The following is a 15,582-nucleotide window of genomic DNA, read 5'->3' as shown; positions in this document are numbered from 1 at the left end:
GTATGCGTGTTTGGCGCCTTGCAGGTGAGCGCCACAATCAGGACTGCATACGACCGAGGTACACAGGGCCAACACCCGGCATCATGGTGTGGGGAGCGATCTCCTACACTGGCCGTACACCACTGGTGATCGTCGAGGGGACACTGAATAGTGCACGGTACATCCAAACCGTCATCGAACCCATCGTTCTACCATTCCTAGACCGGCAAGGGAACTTGCTGTTCCAACAGGACAATGCACGTCCGCATGTATCCCGTGCCACCCAACGTGCTCTAGAAGGTGTAAGTCAACTACCCTGGCCAGCAAGATCTCCGGATCTGTCCCCCATTGAGCATGTTTGGGACTGGATGAAGCGTCGTCTCACGCGGTCTGCACGTCCAGCACGAACGCTGGTCCAACTGAGGCGCCAGGTGGAAATGGCATGGCAAGCCATTCCACAGGACTACATCCAGCATCTCTACGATCGTCTCCATGGGAGAATAGCAGCCTGCATTGCTGCGAAAGGTGGATATACACTGTACTAGTGCCGACATTGTGCATGCTCTGTTGCCTGTGTCTATGTGCCTGTGGTTCTGTCAGTGTGATCATGTGATGTATCTGACCCCAGGAATGTGTCAATAAAGTTTCCCCTTCCTGGGACAATGAATTCACGGTGTTCTTATTTCAATTTCCAGGAGTGTATGTACACCACCAGTTTCTGAAAAACCCCGCACAGTGTAGAATTTCCCTTAACCCTCCCAAACTGTGTGTAGGCAACCTTTTTAAGAACTAACCTCTAAATTTTTGAGCCCAAAGTTAAATGGATAACGTGAAAATTATGGCCTTAGACTCTGTTGAAGAGGAGAATTGGCACAAAATTTCATTCTAACATTATGTGACTGCAGTAGTTTGTTGGTTATGATTTTGAGCTGGTTGCTAAATTCTTTGTGGATATGTACTAAAAGTCTACAACTTAACATAAGTGAAGGGGTCAAACAGAAACACAGCTTAAATTCAGTACTAATGCTTTTTCATAAACACCTTTATAGGATCAAAATATAAGATAAATAATCAAAAACCTATGACAATTATATCCATCCTAATTTGCATGAAGATTAAATGGAAAGCAGCACCACTCTCACATCAGTTAAATTAAATCTTTTCCTCTTAATAATTTACTCTCTTCCAAAGTTCACCGATAATTGACAACTACGTAATCTTGTAATTCCTGATTGGAACAGTGACTGGAAGTCAGTGACTAAAACTCAGAAGTCCACACATTCATTACCAGTGGAAAAGGAGATGAGACAGATGATTGTCCTACATTCCACAAGTGGGAAATCAAATTGAACTATTCTGCTGATGCTGTGACTTATGCTTACCATAAGTACGACTGTGCTGTGCTGAGCCACGCATTGCAGATGTGCTTGCCCCTTTGTGAAGAGTCATTAGCACCTTTGTGGGTCTCTAAGATGTGGCTGCAACTACTGCACCGCTACGCCAAGTCAATTAGCACACCAAGGCATTCCAGTCTGAATTCAATATGTGCACTCTTGTGTCCTACCCCGATCTGCTTCCCTTGCAGCATTCACTCACGCCCTGCCTCTCCCCCTTCACCACAAAGGTACCAGTTGCCAATCACAAAACTGCTATCCAATCACAAGGACTCCATCTGACAGAGAATTCCACAAAAATAGCGCACCTTCTTCAGCCTCCAATGACAAAATGCAACCCTCTTCTACTACCAAGAAGTATTCATTTCGGTCCTGTGATATGACATCACACATCTTTATAACACCTGAAAGTTCTCCCGTCAATGTTCATAGCCTCACAACAGGGTTCAAGAAATTCAGAGAGGATCACTACAAGGCTAGAGTTTGTTTCCCGTGGTCCTTGCTCTCTACAAGCAGCAGATACATATCTTCAAAATAAGTCATAAAACACGGAGAAGCACCCCCAACTCCTGCACTTGGCACCATACTGCTCTCTTACTGGACATTAGCCACCAGCAGTCATGTGGGATGACAATGCCTGCCGCCCCTTGTTGGTTCCAGGTTGACCTCACTTCCCAGAGAGATAAGACATGAGGACTTACATCCCTCGCTAGAGTTTTTTCTGACTCTTGTTCCCGTGAGCTACACCCAAATGGGGAAGGAGAGAACTTATAAGCCATATAGAGCAATTCATTTCTAAATTCTCGTCCAATGCTGAAATTTTAAGACACACAGAGAAATTCATTTCTAAATTCTCGTCCAATGCTGAAATTATGTGAACGTTGTGCCAACACAAACATGCATGACATAACAGCACCTGTCAAAATCAATTTCAAACAACTATTGTCACTGCAAATTTCCAACAAATTCTGTCTCACCCATGATTTAGGATTTCTGTTAAAACTGTTATGGTATATCAGATTGAAAGTTATTATGACTGAATGATGTGACTGAAAGCATGAAGTGTAGGTTGTTTACGCCATAACTTCCAGCATTCAAGGGGGCGATGAAACATTACATTTTTAAGTACCCTTTAAACCACTCTGTACAACAAAAACATACAGAAAACCAGAGATTTATTTTTGTCAAAGATGTCAAACTTCTTGTGAATTTTGTACAACTGCTATTCTGTGTTGTTTTAACGAGTGAATTTGTAACTTCATTGGTCCGATAAACACTCTTGTACCCTTTTCTTGTGGGAGCTCAAAGATACTGGATGTCAATGTTGTGTACTCATGTTTTCTGACAACAATTAACTCATTCATTATACATAATTGTCATTACTGCAAAACCAATTATCTTCCTCATTTCATTGTCATGAATATAATTTTCGTTGCATTTGTGTAACTTTCATCGGCAGACAGAACCCTTCTGAGATTAAATATGCCAATCGTTTCATTATCTTACATAATTTTCCATGTACACTGATTGTCACACATCACTGAACAATGACACCACCCAATATGCTCACTGGTCTGATGTACCCCACATTTTTCTTACTAAAGGGGGTATATTTAAATATCTATAATTTTTCAGAATTATCAACTTACCTGCACCTTACAGTGTTCTGTAAAAGAAATTTTTTTCCACCAACACTGAGATGTAAGCTTGTCACTAAAATTAAATTATGTGAAGTCCAATGAAAAATTTTTTTTGTATTGTTGCTTGTTGAGAAACTTTTCATTGAAATACATCAGTATCCTTTTCTCTCACATTTCTGTGCCTTTTTAACACATTTGTGCATATTTCTGTGTGGTGTCATGCAGTTTCACATATTTTTATGTATTTTACGTATATGGACATCTTCATCCATCTTTGCGCTTATCCAGTTCCTTTCACCACCATCAACAACTATTTTGCCCATTTCTGCATCATTCCCATTTCCTTTACACCATTCTTGCCACAATGGACCTTTGATCCATCTTTCTGCATCAATTCAGAAAAGTATCCCTTTCCCTGGCTAAAACCCAGTCCAACATCCTGTTTCTCAAATGCTGCCTAAACCATGGAATCCCCCAACCATGCTGACAGTAAGGATTCTTTTCTCTGGATCCCTCCTTTCATAATGACTTACACCTTTTCAGATTCCACCAATTCCTGGCTCCCACAAACCTGGTACTTCAAAAACACACTTCCATGGCACAGGGATCCCACAACCACCTCTGCTCCCTCTGTAAGATACTACTATTCTGCAGTCCCTGCCCCATGCATCACATCTCTGAAACTGAATTCCTTGCTTCCAGACACCACCTCTATAAGTTATTCAACCTGCTAACATTCTAGTACTGTCTCAGGACACCACTATCCAATTCCTATTGTACCCACAGCGTTCCTGCTCGTCGTCCCCCCCCCCCCCCCCCCCCCCAAATAGCTGGTAAACCCTGCCTAGCTGACCTTTTCAACTTGCCACATCCCAAAAACTCTCCACCAAATCCAGAGCCAAAACATTCCTGTAAAACAGTTGTTAACCTTTCCATCCAAACCCTCAGCTCCACAGAAGTTTCAGTCCTGTCCAAAGGTCTCACCTTTAGCCATACACCCAAATTTAATAATGTTAGACTTCTCAAAGACCTATTCTCCTTTTCCCGATCTCTGCAATGGAAGCACTTCTTTGCTGCCAATCCCTCCACCCAAAACCATCCTAATTCCAACATTGAACCCTGCCTCTTCCAGTTCATACCACCATCCAACTGTGATCCTCCCCCTCTGCCACCTAACCACCTGCTGGTCACCTTCCAGGAATTCCTTACCCTCAATTTGGCCTCACCATCCTTACCCAGATTCCTTCCTCAGAATACTGTGACCTTCCAGTGAAAGAAAGAACAGCCATACACAAACAAAAAACAAATCCTGACTGATCATCCTACCTGCAGACAAAAGGTTCCACTACAGTTGTTATGAATTGCAGTGACTGCCTGGCAGAAGGCCTCTGTCAATTATCTGGTTTCTGGTTCTTTCAACCCCCCCCCCCCCCCCCCCCAAGCCAATTACCTGACTCCTCCACCAATAAACTCTGCCACAATGATCCCATCCCAGAAGTCCAACACAACCTCCAATCCCTGCTTTAAGCCTTAGGTCCTTCCCAGAACATTTCCCTCTTCAACCCTTTGACACCCCACATATCCATCTACATGCTCTCCAAAATCCGTAAACCCAACAATCCTTGATGACCTATTGTGGCTGGTTATTGTGTCCCCACTGAAATAATTCCACAACCTCCTCCCCTTTCTCATCTCCCACCTTGTTTATTTGCAGCCCTCTGCCAATGCATCCGCCCATCTTTCCCCGCTACTCTCCTTTTTTGCTCCTTTTTCCCCACCTTCCTGTCCCACTATCTCCTGATGCTACACCTGCTGGCATTCTAGTCCCTGCACACTCTACCAGACAGCATTCATCTTTCTCTGTAGCCATACACTACTATCCCTTCCCCTTCCCCACCCCCTCCAGATTGGTGCTTGCATCTTACATGACAGTTGCATTCTGGACTGAGATGCTGGAGTTGCCAGTTGTTTGTGCGTGAGGTGTGCTTGCTTGTGTGTGCAAATGGTGTGTGTCTCTCTTTACTGATAAAGGCTGTTGCTGAAAGCTCTAAGTAAGTGTCTTTTAAGTGTGCCTGTCTGCAACTTAATGTCTCTTCTTTACAGTAAGTAGCATCTGTATTTTCCTACATTTTTAGTATCCAAGAAAGGCATATGTCAGGTTAAAGAAGTTTATAACCATTAAGGTCAATCTATTTCTACTGATTCAGCTACTCTTATCAGGTACCTAGTCCAGTGTCTTCTCAGATTTGTTGGTTTAACAAAGTCAAAATGGCTTTGACTCCAGCATAACACTAGCCTGTGATGGTTCTGTTTTGTAACTTTTAATGATTGATTCCTATGTATCTTGGTGCACTGAACTTAAAAGTGACCTTAGTTCTGTTCCATAACATCAGAATTGTTTTGCAAATTGCAGTTTGCCAAATGTAGTATATATCAAAAAATATCACAAACATGAGGCTTAATGACTGAGTGTAACAGGTTTGGTTCATATAAAGAGTATTATTTTGTGACTTACAATAGGAAATAACAAAATACAATAAAGAAAATATGAAACTCGTGATTCTAGTCCTTGCGTCAACATCTCTTTGGACCAGCCATGCTCTATTTCAGGACTTTCTGTGCATGTGCTCCTCTGGGATCATCTCTGTGCAAGATCCAGCAACAGGCCACTATCATTGTAGCATTCCATCTTCCTTGGTAACACTTTTCAATGTCTTTGATATCATGATGGAATCTCTCACCCATCTCTTCACAAACAGCATCCAGATACTCAGGAATGTAGTCGAAATGCGAACAATGGAAATGAATATTCAAAGTTGTAGAACAGCCTAAATTTTGGTACTTATGGAGCATAGCCTCAATAACAGACTTGAAATTTTGATCCTTTTTGTTGCACATACACTTGGTTACTGTGTCTCTACAGGTGACCCAGGCTTCTCTTCCAATAACTTCAATTTTTATTTTTTTATTTTTTTATTCCCCCTCCCCCAACGTCCAGACCCTTAAGACATCATCTGTTAGTTTTGCGGTTGATAAGGCTGGGAATTTTTTAGAAATATACTGAAAACCTTTACCACCTTTTGGTAAGGTTTTCACAAAACTGCTTCACCAAGCCTAATTCAATATATAGAGGTGGAAGGAGAACTTTTGTCAACTCAATGAGAGGTTTCTGGAACACATTTTTTATTGCAGGTTCCAATGAAGCTTGTTGTGATCAATCTTTCTTTTTCAATGATTTTCCCTGTCATTGCCATCCCACTCATATAAGAAAACAGGAAACTTGGTGTAAATGCATTGCTATCCATCAATATTACTTTGAGATCAACACACATGATCCACTTATGAGGGTGGTTTGAAAAGTTCTCGTAATGGAACAGAAAAAAAGTACTTACAACCCCCTAAACTTTTTTCTATTTTTCAATGTAGTCTCCTTGTAGATTAATACACTTGGTCCAACGATGTTCCAGTGCCTTGATCCCATTTCAAAAATGAGTTTCCTCCAGGCCTACAAAATAGTTGTCAACTCCGACTATCAATTCTTCGTCTGAAGTGAATCTTCATCCACCAAGAAAAATTTTCAGTTTTGGGAAAAGATGGAAGTCTGGTGGAGCAATGTCAGGTGAATAAGGTGGTTGCCATGGCAACGGCACGTGTGCAAGTGCACGTCAAGAGTCGTGGCACCCATCTTGCAGATAATGTTTTCATTTCTAATTTTTAGTTAAAATGTGATATACATTTCAGATTACATCTGTCAAGAGTGAGCAATTTCATGCACTTTCAATCGGTGATCCTCCATGACCATTTTGTGCACTTTTGCAATGATTTCTGGAGTAGTGACACATCTTGGTCCACCACTGCACAGATCATCATCTAAGCTCTCCCGACCAAATTTAAATTCATTTGTCTTCTTGGCAATAGTTGAATATGAAGGAGCAGAGCCCCCAGTGTATTCTGGAAATTGGCATGAATGTCCTTTGCTTTCATATCTTTCTCTACGAAGTGATTAATCTCTACTCGAATCTCCATTTTTTCCATCTTTGCAAATCACTATGCGGGAACAACAACAGAGCCACATCAACGCCACAGCTCCCTTCCAAGAGCACTGACATGGCACATGTTTACAGGCAACAATAAAATGAATATCACGTGAACAACTCATCGGGCTAGCATTGACCTCAAGTGGCGATTCCGAGAACTTTTCAAACCACCCTCATCTGACCATCGTACTCAATTTTCGAGATAACAAATTGTAAATTGTCGTATTGTTAAGTGTACAGAATGCCTTATAGGTGTTGACATGCACCTGTTTCTGTTATGAAGCACAGCAACTTTAAAGCTTCGCTTCAACGAATCAATTAATAGTCTCCAATCAGTGCTATCAAACAGAGTTTTAAACAGTCCACACACATAGCTGCAGAATACTAAGTCTCCTTCTGCCAAAAAGTATGGAATAAAACTTTTTCTCTGTACATGAAGCACGAAAATGAAGTGCAAGAAGCAAGAAAATTCTAATCTTTAAGCCTTGAATCGAGCAATATCAAAACATTCAGTTCAGTTTGTGTAAATGATTGGGGTGGAGAATTGCCAGGTTCGTACTACTCTTCGTTATCTTCAGTTTCTTCACTTGATTCAATTCCTGAATCATCTACTTCAATTTAGCATTCTGGTTGCATAGAATGATGTTACACGTCTTTTTTGCTTTGACACCATTAACTCACCACAAATGAAACAAAACAAATCCGCAGACTTTTTACAGCTTCTTGACACTGTGTCAACACTGACAGTTGAGGTGTAGAACACATTTAATGATGAGAGTGCTGCCATCTGCCAGTTTATGATGTCAATTATTTGTTTCCAGCGTAAGCCAACAAATGGAAGCCTTTCCTATTTATTTAAATCTCATAGTACATCTTAGATTTTTGATTTTTTTTATATATAACACATTTTGATAATTTTCAGTAGGAAAAATTAGTCTAAATTCCTACTGAAAACATATCACAGTTGTTTCATTGGTGTCACAGAGTGGGAGGATTTGTATAACATTCTGAGAAACTGTGATTTGCAAAAAAATTCTGACATGATGGAAAAAAAACTAAGGTCTTTATGGATTCAGTGCACAAAAATACACAGGAATCCATCATCATAACTTCAAAAACATCATACAACTGAAAAATGCAGGCCTGTGTAACGTATGTGTAGTTGTATTTCATATGAAAACAGGCCAACAGTCAAACAAAATTTAGTATTATTACAATATTACGAAAAGGATAGATTGCCATTCACTAAAAGTCGAGATGTTGAGCCTTAGATACGAAGGTGGGGTGGGGGGGGGTGGGGGGTGGGGGGAGAAGACTGCCAAATAAGTAAGCTTTCATGCAAAAAGGCCTTCACTGGAATTAGACAACATATACCTACACATTCATAGAAAAACACACACACACACACACACACACACACACACACACACCCACACACACACATTGTCAAAAGCTTCCTTGTTTTACAGTCTTTTTGTTGTGCCTATCTGCAACTTTGCATCTCCACCACATGGTAAGTAGCTATCTATCCTTTTCATAATACTGTCATTATTTCAGCCTGGGTTTTCCATTGTTTAAAATTCGGTATTATGTTATTTTTATTCCACAAGATACTTTTGCAGAAGAGCTTCTGTAAAGTTTGGAAGGTAGGAGACGAGGCACTGGCAGAAGTAGAGTTGTGAGGACGGGGCATGAGTCGTGCTTGGGTAGCTCAGATGGTAGAGCACTTGCCCGCGAAAGGCAAAGGTCCCGAGTCCGAGTCTCGGTCCGGCACACAGTTTTAATCTGCCAGGAAGTTTCATATCAGCGCACACTCCGCTCCAGAGTGAAAATCTCATTCAAGATGTAGAATGTTAATAAGATTTCTTGTACTTAAGAAGCTTTAAGAGTTTTCACATAAAAAATTCAGAGCATTACTTTTCAGCACACCATCATACTAACAAATTCAGGTGGGTGATAGAAAAACGTAAAAGCCAAGAAGATACACAAGGACACAAATGAGTCAAGTTCATTGTTAATAGAATGAAATTTCACTTACGTATCATCAGTTTCCATATCTGCTTCCTTGGAAATCTGTGCATGGTAACTGACTACTGCAGACTCTGCACTGTTAAGCGCACTCTTCAGGCTTTCAACTGACACATACCTCCGGTAGCGTACAAAAAGGAGCAGTAACCCTAACGCTGCTAGTAGCTTTGAAGAATCCTGCACAATAATAAAATTGAATAAAAGTATATTTTATACATATCTACCCCAAGAAGAGATGTGTTTGGAAAGTAAGGTTATGACATATTTCATCAACAGATAAATGCCTACTTACTCAAGAAAAGTACTTGGCATATACACAAGTATACTACCATACTACACAGGTATACTGCTGTGTTTCATGTGACCATCATTGCACTTCAAGCTTCTGTATGCTCGTGGCACACGTTCCTATTGGCTATCAACCTCCTTTGTTGAAAGTGTTTTCCTTCAAAATGGTGAAAAGGAAGAAGTTACTCTTCACTATGTCATGACTATGGAATTGGTCTCTGGTCAAGAAAAGTCAAACAGCTGCCATAGCATCACCTGCATTTTCAATTCCATTAAGTGGTGGGCTACCCAGGTTTCATCCCATTTCATAACAGAGTAAGAATTCTTCACCTGCTCCACTCAATCACCCCAAATGAAATTTCTTTTGCAATTTTCAGCTGACCCTTTTGTTGCTGCAGGTGCCTTAAAAAAGACACAGTGCCAGAGCTTTCCCCAGGTGCTGTAGACAACTTGATGTACACCGTCCGTGTTTTTCAAAGTACTGTAGATACATGTAATTATGGTACAGATAGGCCCTATAAGTGACAAGACACATTTAGAAGCGGTGTTACTCAGTTACCTGTGGGATGTAGATGCCATAACACATTCAACACATATCATGCGGCTTTCTTGCATAATGCCCGACTTCTGGCTGTGTTTCTGCCCTATTTACCCAGTGGCTCTTCAGAGTTTCAGTTGTTTAGCTGGAATATGTGGGGGCATTTGTTCTTGGGGTCTCCTTTTGACATTTTTGGTTTCTCTTTAAGTTTCTGGCTATTCTTCAGAACTGGCATTATTGCACAGTGGCAAATATCATAGCAATAACTAGCTTAGAAACCCAGCATTGCCTGAGTATTTGTTTAGAGCTGTGCCCCGGACTTTCTATGTGTGGAATTTATTTCTGACTTTGTATTCAATGTTTGGGATACTACGATTGGGAATATGAATGAAGAACTTATTTGCTTAATTATCACAGGGGAGAGCCATGGAGAACTGGCTGTGTGAAAAGAAACTGACACCAAGGTCCACACCCGTAACACACAGCCTCTGGCCTTGTTTATGGTCACGGCAGAACATAAACTCACTACGAATTTTACACGTTTAAAGTGAAATGGTAAACTGTCAGGAATAAGCAGAATGTGGGGTATAAAAACTCGCTAGCCTGTGCCACTTCCCATCAACATTTGCACTTCTGTACTGTTATGATGGAGAGAAGTGATGTTCTCGAGATGCAGCAAGTCTCGCTTCATTGTATAATTGAGACCACATTGTCGAGGTCTTTTAGCCATTCTGGTTTATTCAGAAAGACTGTTCCCTAGGCATTTTTATTTGTAAACAAAATGATAGCAAAATGTAGTGAGTAGGCAACCACATCACAAAGCAAACTTAATAAATTCATTTTACCTAGCAAAGAATATAACAAAAATCTACTGAAAGAAGCAAAGTAGTGCCATTAAGTTTTTAACACACAAATTGAAATCAGTATATCTGTATACTCTAGCCAAGTAAATTCAGTGCTAGCTTGTATTTGTAGGATAAGACTGTGGTGCTTAATTCTCTCACTGACATAAACTTACGAAAATACTTCTGGCCTTGAGGCAAAAAAGACTTCCTTGGAAAGGAAGTCAAATGTAAATAAAACCTATCACAATTAGCACAGCAACACTGCCTTGTTTTTAATGCACAATGTAAAATTGGTAAATCCCGGTATTCCAGTCAAGTAAATTTGCCGTTAGTTTGTATTCACAAAGATAATATTACAGCGCTTAATTCTGTCACTGGCGTAAATTTCCAAAAACACCTCTGTCATTGAGTTAAAAAAAACTAACAGTGCCATCTATTGGTTCTTTTGTGTGCTATGTGGTGATGACTGAACTTCCTAACTATTAAGCTGAGCAGACGAAGTTAAAATAAAACTTTAAATTATATATGTTGCCCCATGCGAAGCTCAAGTTATCCACGAAAATTTGTCTAGTAGTTTTGGATATTAGCATGTTCAGACAAACAGACGGCTGCAATAATTTTAGATAAACTTTAAATCATGATATATTTGTTTCCATGATCCAATTTTGATGAAGTAAAGCCTATACATTACCCCAAGCTACGCTCAAATTACTAGTAAAACACTATGAAAACTCGTCTAGTAGTTTAGGAGATTATAAAGTAATTGGATAGCCAAAAAATCTACTCACCAACCGGCAGCAGGAGACCACATATATAAAAAAAGGTTTCAGGTATGCAAACTTTCTTCTGGCAGAAGACTTGAACCCTAAGGAAAAGGAGTGAAGGAAAAGGGCTGGAGAGGTTTAGGACTAGCCCACTGGCTCCGGAATCTTGCATACCTAAAAGAGTTTTTTGTATGTGTGTTCTCCTGGTGAGTAGATTTTTTCTTTTTACTATCCAACTACATTATATTGTCAAAAATTGGTTATTTTCATTGTTATATTAGTTTAGGAGATTAGCATGTTCAAACAGACAGACATGAAGGTTTTATGGCTTTATTATTAGTATTGATATAGATGACAGTAAGATGGACATTTTTGTGTCACAAAATGTGATGACCTTTACAAAATCTGAAGGTGATATTCTCTATAGCCTACAGCACATCATTCTTTCCTTCCTCAAGAAGTTGTATTAATTCTTCAGAATTGAAGAGATGGTGAAACTTTCGAAAAAGGAGCAGCTTAGCAAAACGTTTATCTGAATCAATCTGCAGTGAATTTTATCTAGATCAGCAGTTTTTCAATGGCACAAGCCTATTTTAGTTAAAGGACTTTATCTTTGAAACAGCTTATTCCATGCACATCAAGTAGCTTGTGGGTGTAAGTCAATGACTAACAAAGTCTGAAGCCAGGAGGGTTATGGGAACGTTCTTATATTGCAGGGAGAATCCTCCCTGCACAATTATGAAAATCTGGTGTTGGTTGGAAGGATCCGGATGGCACAGGCTGTGAAGCAGTCTTTAAAATGAAGAACATTATGTTGGGTATCATGCTCAGCAACTATGTGGTCCAGATGTTCCTTGGCCACAGTTTGTCGGTGGCAATTCTTGTGGACAGACAGCTTGTTAGTCGTCGTGCAAATATAGAGCGCAGCACAGTGGTTGCAGCTTAGCTTGTAGATCATTGGCTAGTTTCACAAGTAGTCCTGCCTCTGATGGGATAGGTAAAGCTTGTGACTGGACTGGAGTAGGTGGTGATGGGAGGATGAATGGGACAGGTCTTGCATATAGGTCTATTACAGGGATATGAGCCATGAGGCAAGGGGTTGAGAGCATGGGTTATGTATGGATGGGTGAAGATATTGTGTAAGTTTGATGGGTGAGAAGGATAGTGGGTAGGACATTCCTCATTCCGGGGCACAACAAGAGGTACTCGGAACCCTGGCAGAGTATGTGATTCAGTTCCTCAAGCCCTGGGTGGTACCAAGTTACCAGAGGAATGTTCTTCTATGACTGGATGGGTGGGGGGGGGGGGGGGGGGGGGGGGGGGGAGACTTTGGGAGGTGAGGGCTGACTGGAGGGATAAGGCACAGGAGATCTGTTTCTGTACAAGACTGGGAGGGTAATTATGGTCTGTGAAGGCCTCAGTGAGACCCTTTGTAAATTTCGAGAGGGACTGCTCATCACTACAGATGTGACAGCCATAGATGGTAGGCTGTATGGAAAGGACTTCTCAGTACAGAATGGGTGGCAGCTGTCAAAGTGAAGGTATTGCTGGCGGCTAGTAGGATTCATATGGCCGGAGGTACTGATGTAACCATCTTTCAGGTGGAGATCGACATCGAAGAAGATGGCTTGTTGGATTGAGGTGGAACAGGTGAAGTGAATTGGAGAGAAGACGTTTAGGTTCTGGAGGAATGTGGATAGGGTGTCCTCACTTTCGATCCAGATCACGAAGATGTCATGAATGACTCTGAACCAGATGACGGGTTTGGGTGGTTAGAAAGGATTCCCCTACATGGTCCATGCACAGGTTGGCATAGGATGGTGTCATGCAGGTGCCCATCATCATGACCCAGATTTGTTTGTAGACAGTGCATTCAAAAGAGAAGTAATTGTTGGATGAAAATATAGTTGTGGCATGTAAGTAAATAACGGGTCAAGCGCCAAAAAATGAAAATTTGAGTTATAGGTGAAATTCCACTGTAACTCCAATGCCAATAACATCTATTCTGATACAAACGCCAGAACAGTGCAAACAGTATTTACAGCTGTCACAAAGTGGCATTCACATCTAACACCGACATTGATGTTCAAAGAACAAGTCATGCGCCCTCTGTTATCTGTTATTGTCTTGGCGCATACTTGCGTGAATTGTTGACAGTTGAAGTAGCTCTGTGGTTTGTTTGCAACAATAGGACACTGCTGAAGTAATTATTACAGATACATAATACACAATGTTGAAAAATCGAAAGGATAACTCCACCAAAACGGAGGAAGAGAGGTGAAGGTAGTGTTCAAACTGAAAGGAAGAAATTACGCAGTGAAGGAATGGAATATACTCGAAAAGACAGCACTGTGGTTCCAGCTAAAGAGGCTCCCAAGCACCAGGTAGGCCTTGATTGCCGTTTTAATTTTAATTACAAGGGTTGGAATCTGAATAAGTTATGTTCTAGTATTTTAATGCATTTAATTTGTTATTGAAACGAATTTCGTGTGGACAAAAATCATCTTTTTGATTATGAGGTTATAGTTAACTACTTCTCCATGAACCATGAACCATGGACCTTGACATTGGTGGGGAGGCTTGTGTGCCTCAGCGACACAGATGGCCATACCGTAGGTGCAACCACAATGGAGGGGTATCTGTTGAGAGGCCAGACAAACGTGTGGTTCCTGAGGAGGGGCAGCAGCCTTTTCAGTAGTTGCAGGGGCAACAGTCTGGATGATTGACTGACCTGGCCTTGCAACATTAACCAAAACGGCCTTGCTGTGCTGCTACTGCGAACGGCTGAAAGCAATGGGAAACTACGGCTGTAATTTTTCCCGAGGGGATGCAGTTTTACTGTATGGATAAATGATGATGGCGTCCTCTTGGGTAAAATATTCCGGCGGTAAAATAGTCCCCCATTCGGATCTCCGGGCGGGGACTACTCAGGAGGACGTCGTTATCAGGAAAAAGCAAACTGGCATTCAACGGATCGGAGTGTGGAATGTCAGATCCCTTAACCGGGCAGGTAGATTAGAAAATTTAAAAAGGGAAATGGATAGGTTAAAGTTAGATATAGTGGGAATTAGTGAAGTTCGGTGGCAGGAGGAACAAGACTTCTGGTCAGGTGAATACAGGGTTATAAATACAAAATCAAATAGGGGTATTGCAGGAGTAGGTTTAATAATGAATAAAAAAATAGGGGTGCGGGCAAGCTACTACAAACAGCATAGTGAACGCATTATTGTGGCCAAGATAGACACGAAGCCCACGCCTACTACAGTAGTACAAGTTTATATGTCAACTAGCTCTGCAGATGACGAAGAAATTAATGAAATGTATGGAGATAAAAGAAATTATTCAGGTAGTGAAGGGAGACAAAAATTTAATAGTCATGGGTGACTGGAATTCGAGAGTAGGAAAAGGGAGAGAAGGAAACATAGTAGGTGAATATGGATTGGGGCTAAGAAATGAAAGAGGAAGCCGCCTGGTAGAGTTTTGCACAGAGCATAACTTAATCATAGCTAACACTTGGTTCAAGAACCATGAAAGAAGGTTGTATACATGGAAGAATCCTGGAGATCAGATAGATTATATAATGGTAGGAGAGAAATTTGTGAACCAGGTTTAAATTGTAAGACATTTCCAGGGCCAGATGTGGACTCTGACCACAATCTGTTGGTTATGAACTGTAGATTAAAACTGAAGAAACTGCAAAAAGGTGGGAATTTAAGGAGATGGGACCTGGATAAACTGAAAGAACCAGAGGTTGTATAGAGTTTCAGGGAGAGGATAAGGGAACAATTGACAGGAATGGGGGAAAGAAGTACAGTAGAAGAAGAATGGGTAGCTCTGAGGGATGAAGTAGTGAAGGCAGCAGAGGATCAGAGAGAGAAAAAGACGAGGGCTAGTAGAACTCCTTGGGTAACAAAGGAAATATTGAACTTAATTGACGAAAGGAGAAAATATAAAAATGCAGTAAATGAAGCAGGCAAAAAGGAATACAGACGTCTGAAAAATGAGATCGACAGGAAGTGCAAAATGGCTAAGCAGGGATGGCTAGAGGACAAATGTAAGGATGTAGAGG

At 41.0% G+C, this 15,582-nt stretch overlaps 1 protein-coding gene across 3 annotated transcripts in view; it reads right to left on the bottom strand.

The window, feature by feature from the left end:
• The window catches only part of LOC126480820 (condensin-2 complex subunit G2-like), a 290,712-nt gene that overhangs the window by 40,793 nt on the left and 234,337 nt on the right, over window positions 1-15,582 (bottom strand). For all 3 annotated transcript variants that reach the window (XM_050104156.1, XM_050104158.1, XM_050104157.1), the window contains exon 21: window positions 9,089-9,255. In XM_050104156.1, coding sequence (XP_049960113.1) covers window positions 9,089-9,255 — 167 coding nt within the window. The remainder of the gene's footprint in view (window positions 1-9,088; window positions 9,256-15,582) is intronic.

The sequence above is a fragment of the Schistocerca serialis genome, chromosome 5 (assembly GCF_023864345.2).
Source record: "Schistocerca serialis cubense isolate TAMUIC-IGC-003099 chromosome 5, iqSchSeri2.2, whole genome shotgun sequence".
In the NCBI taxonomy this organism is placed as follows: Eukaryota; Metazoa; Arthropoda; class Insecta; order Orthoptera; family Acrididae; genus Schistocerca; species Schistocerca serialis.
The sequence above is the reverse complement of the archived record's forward strand: the minus strand, read 5'-3'. Positions and strand labels throughout refer to the sequence as shown.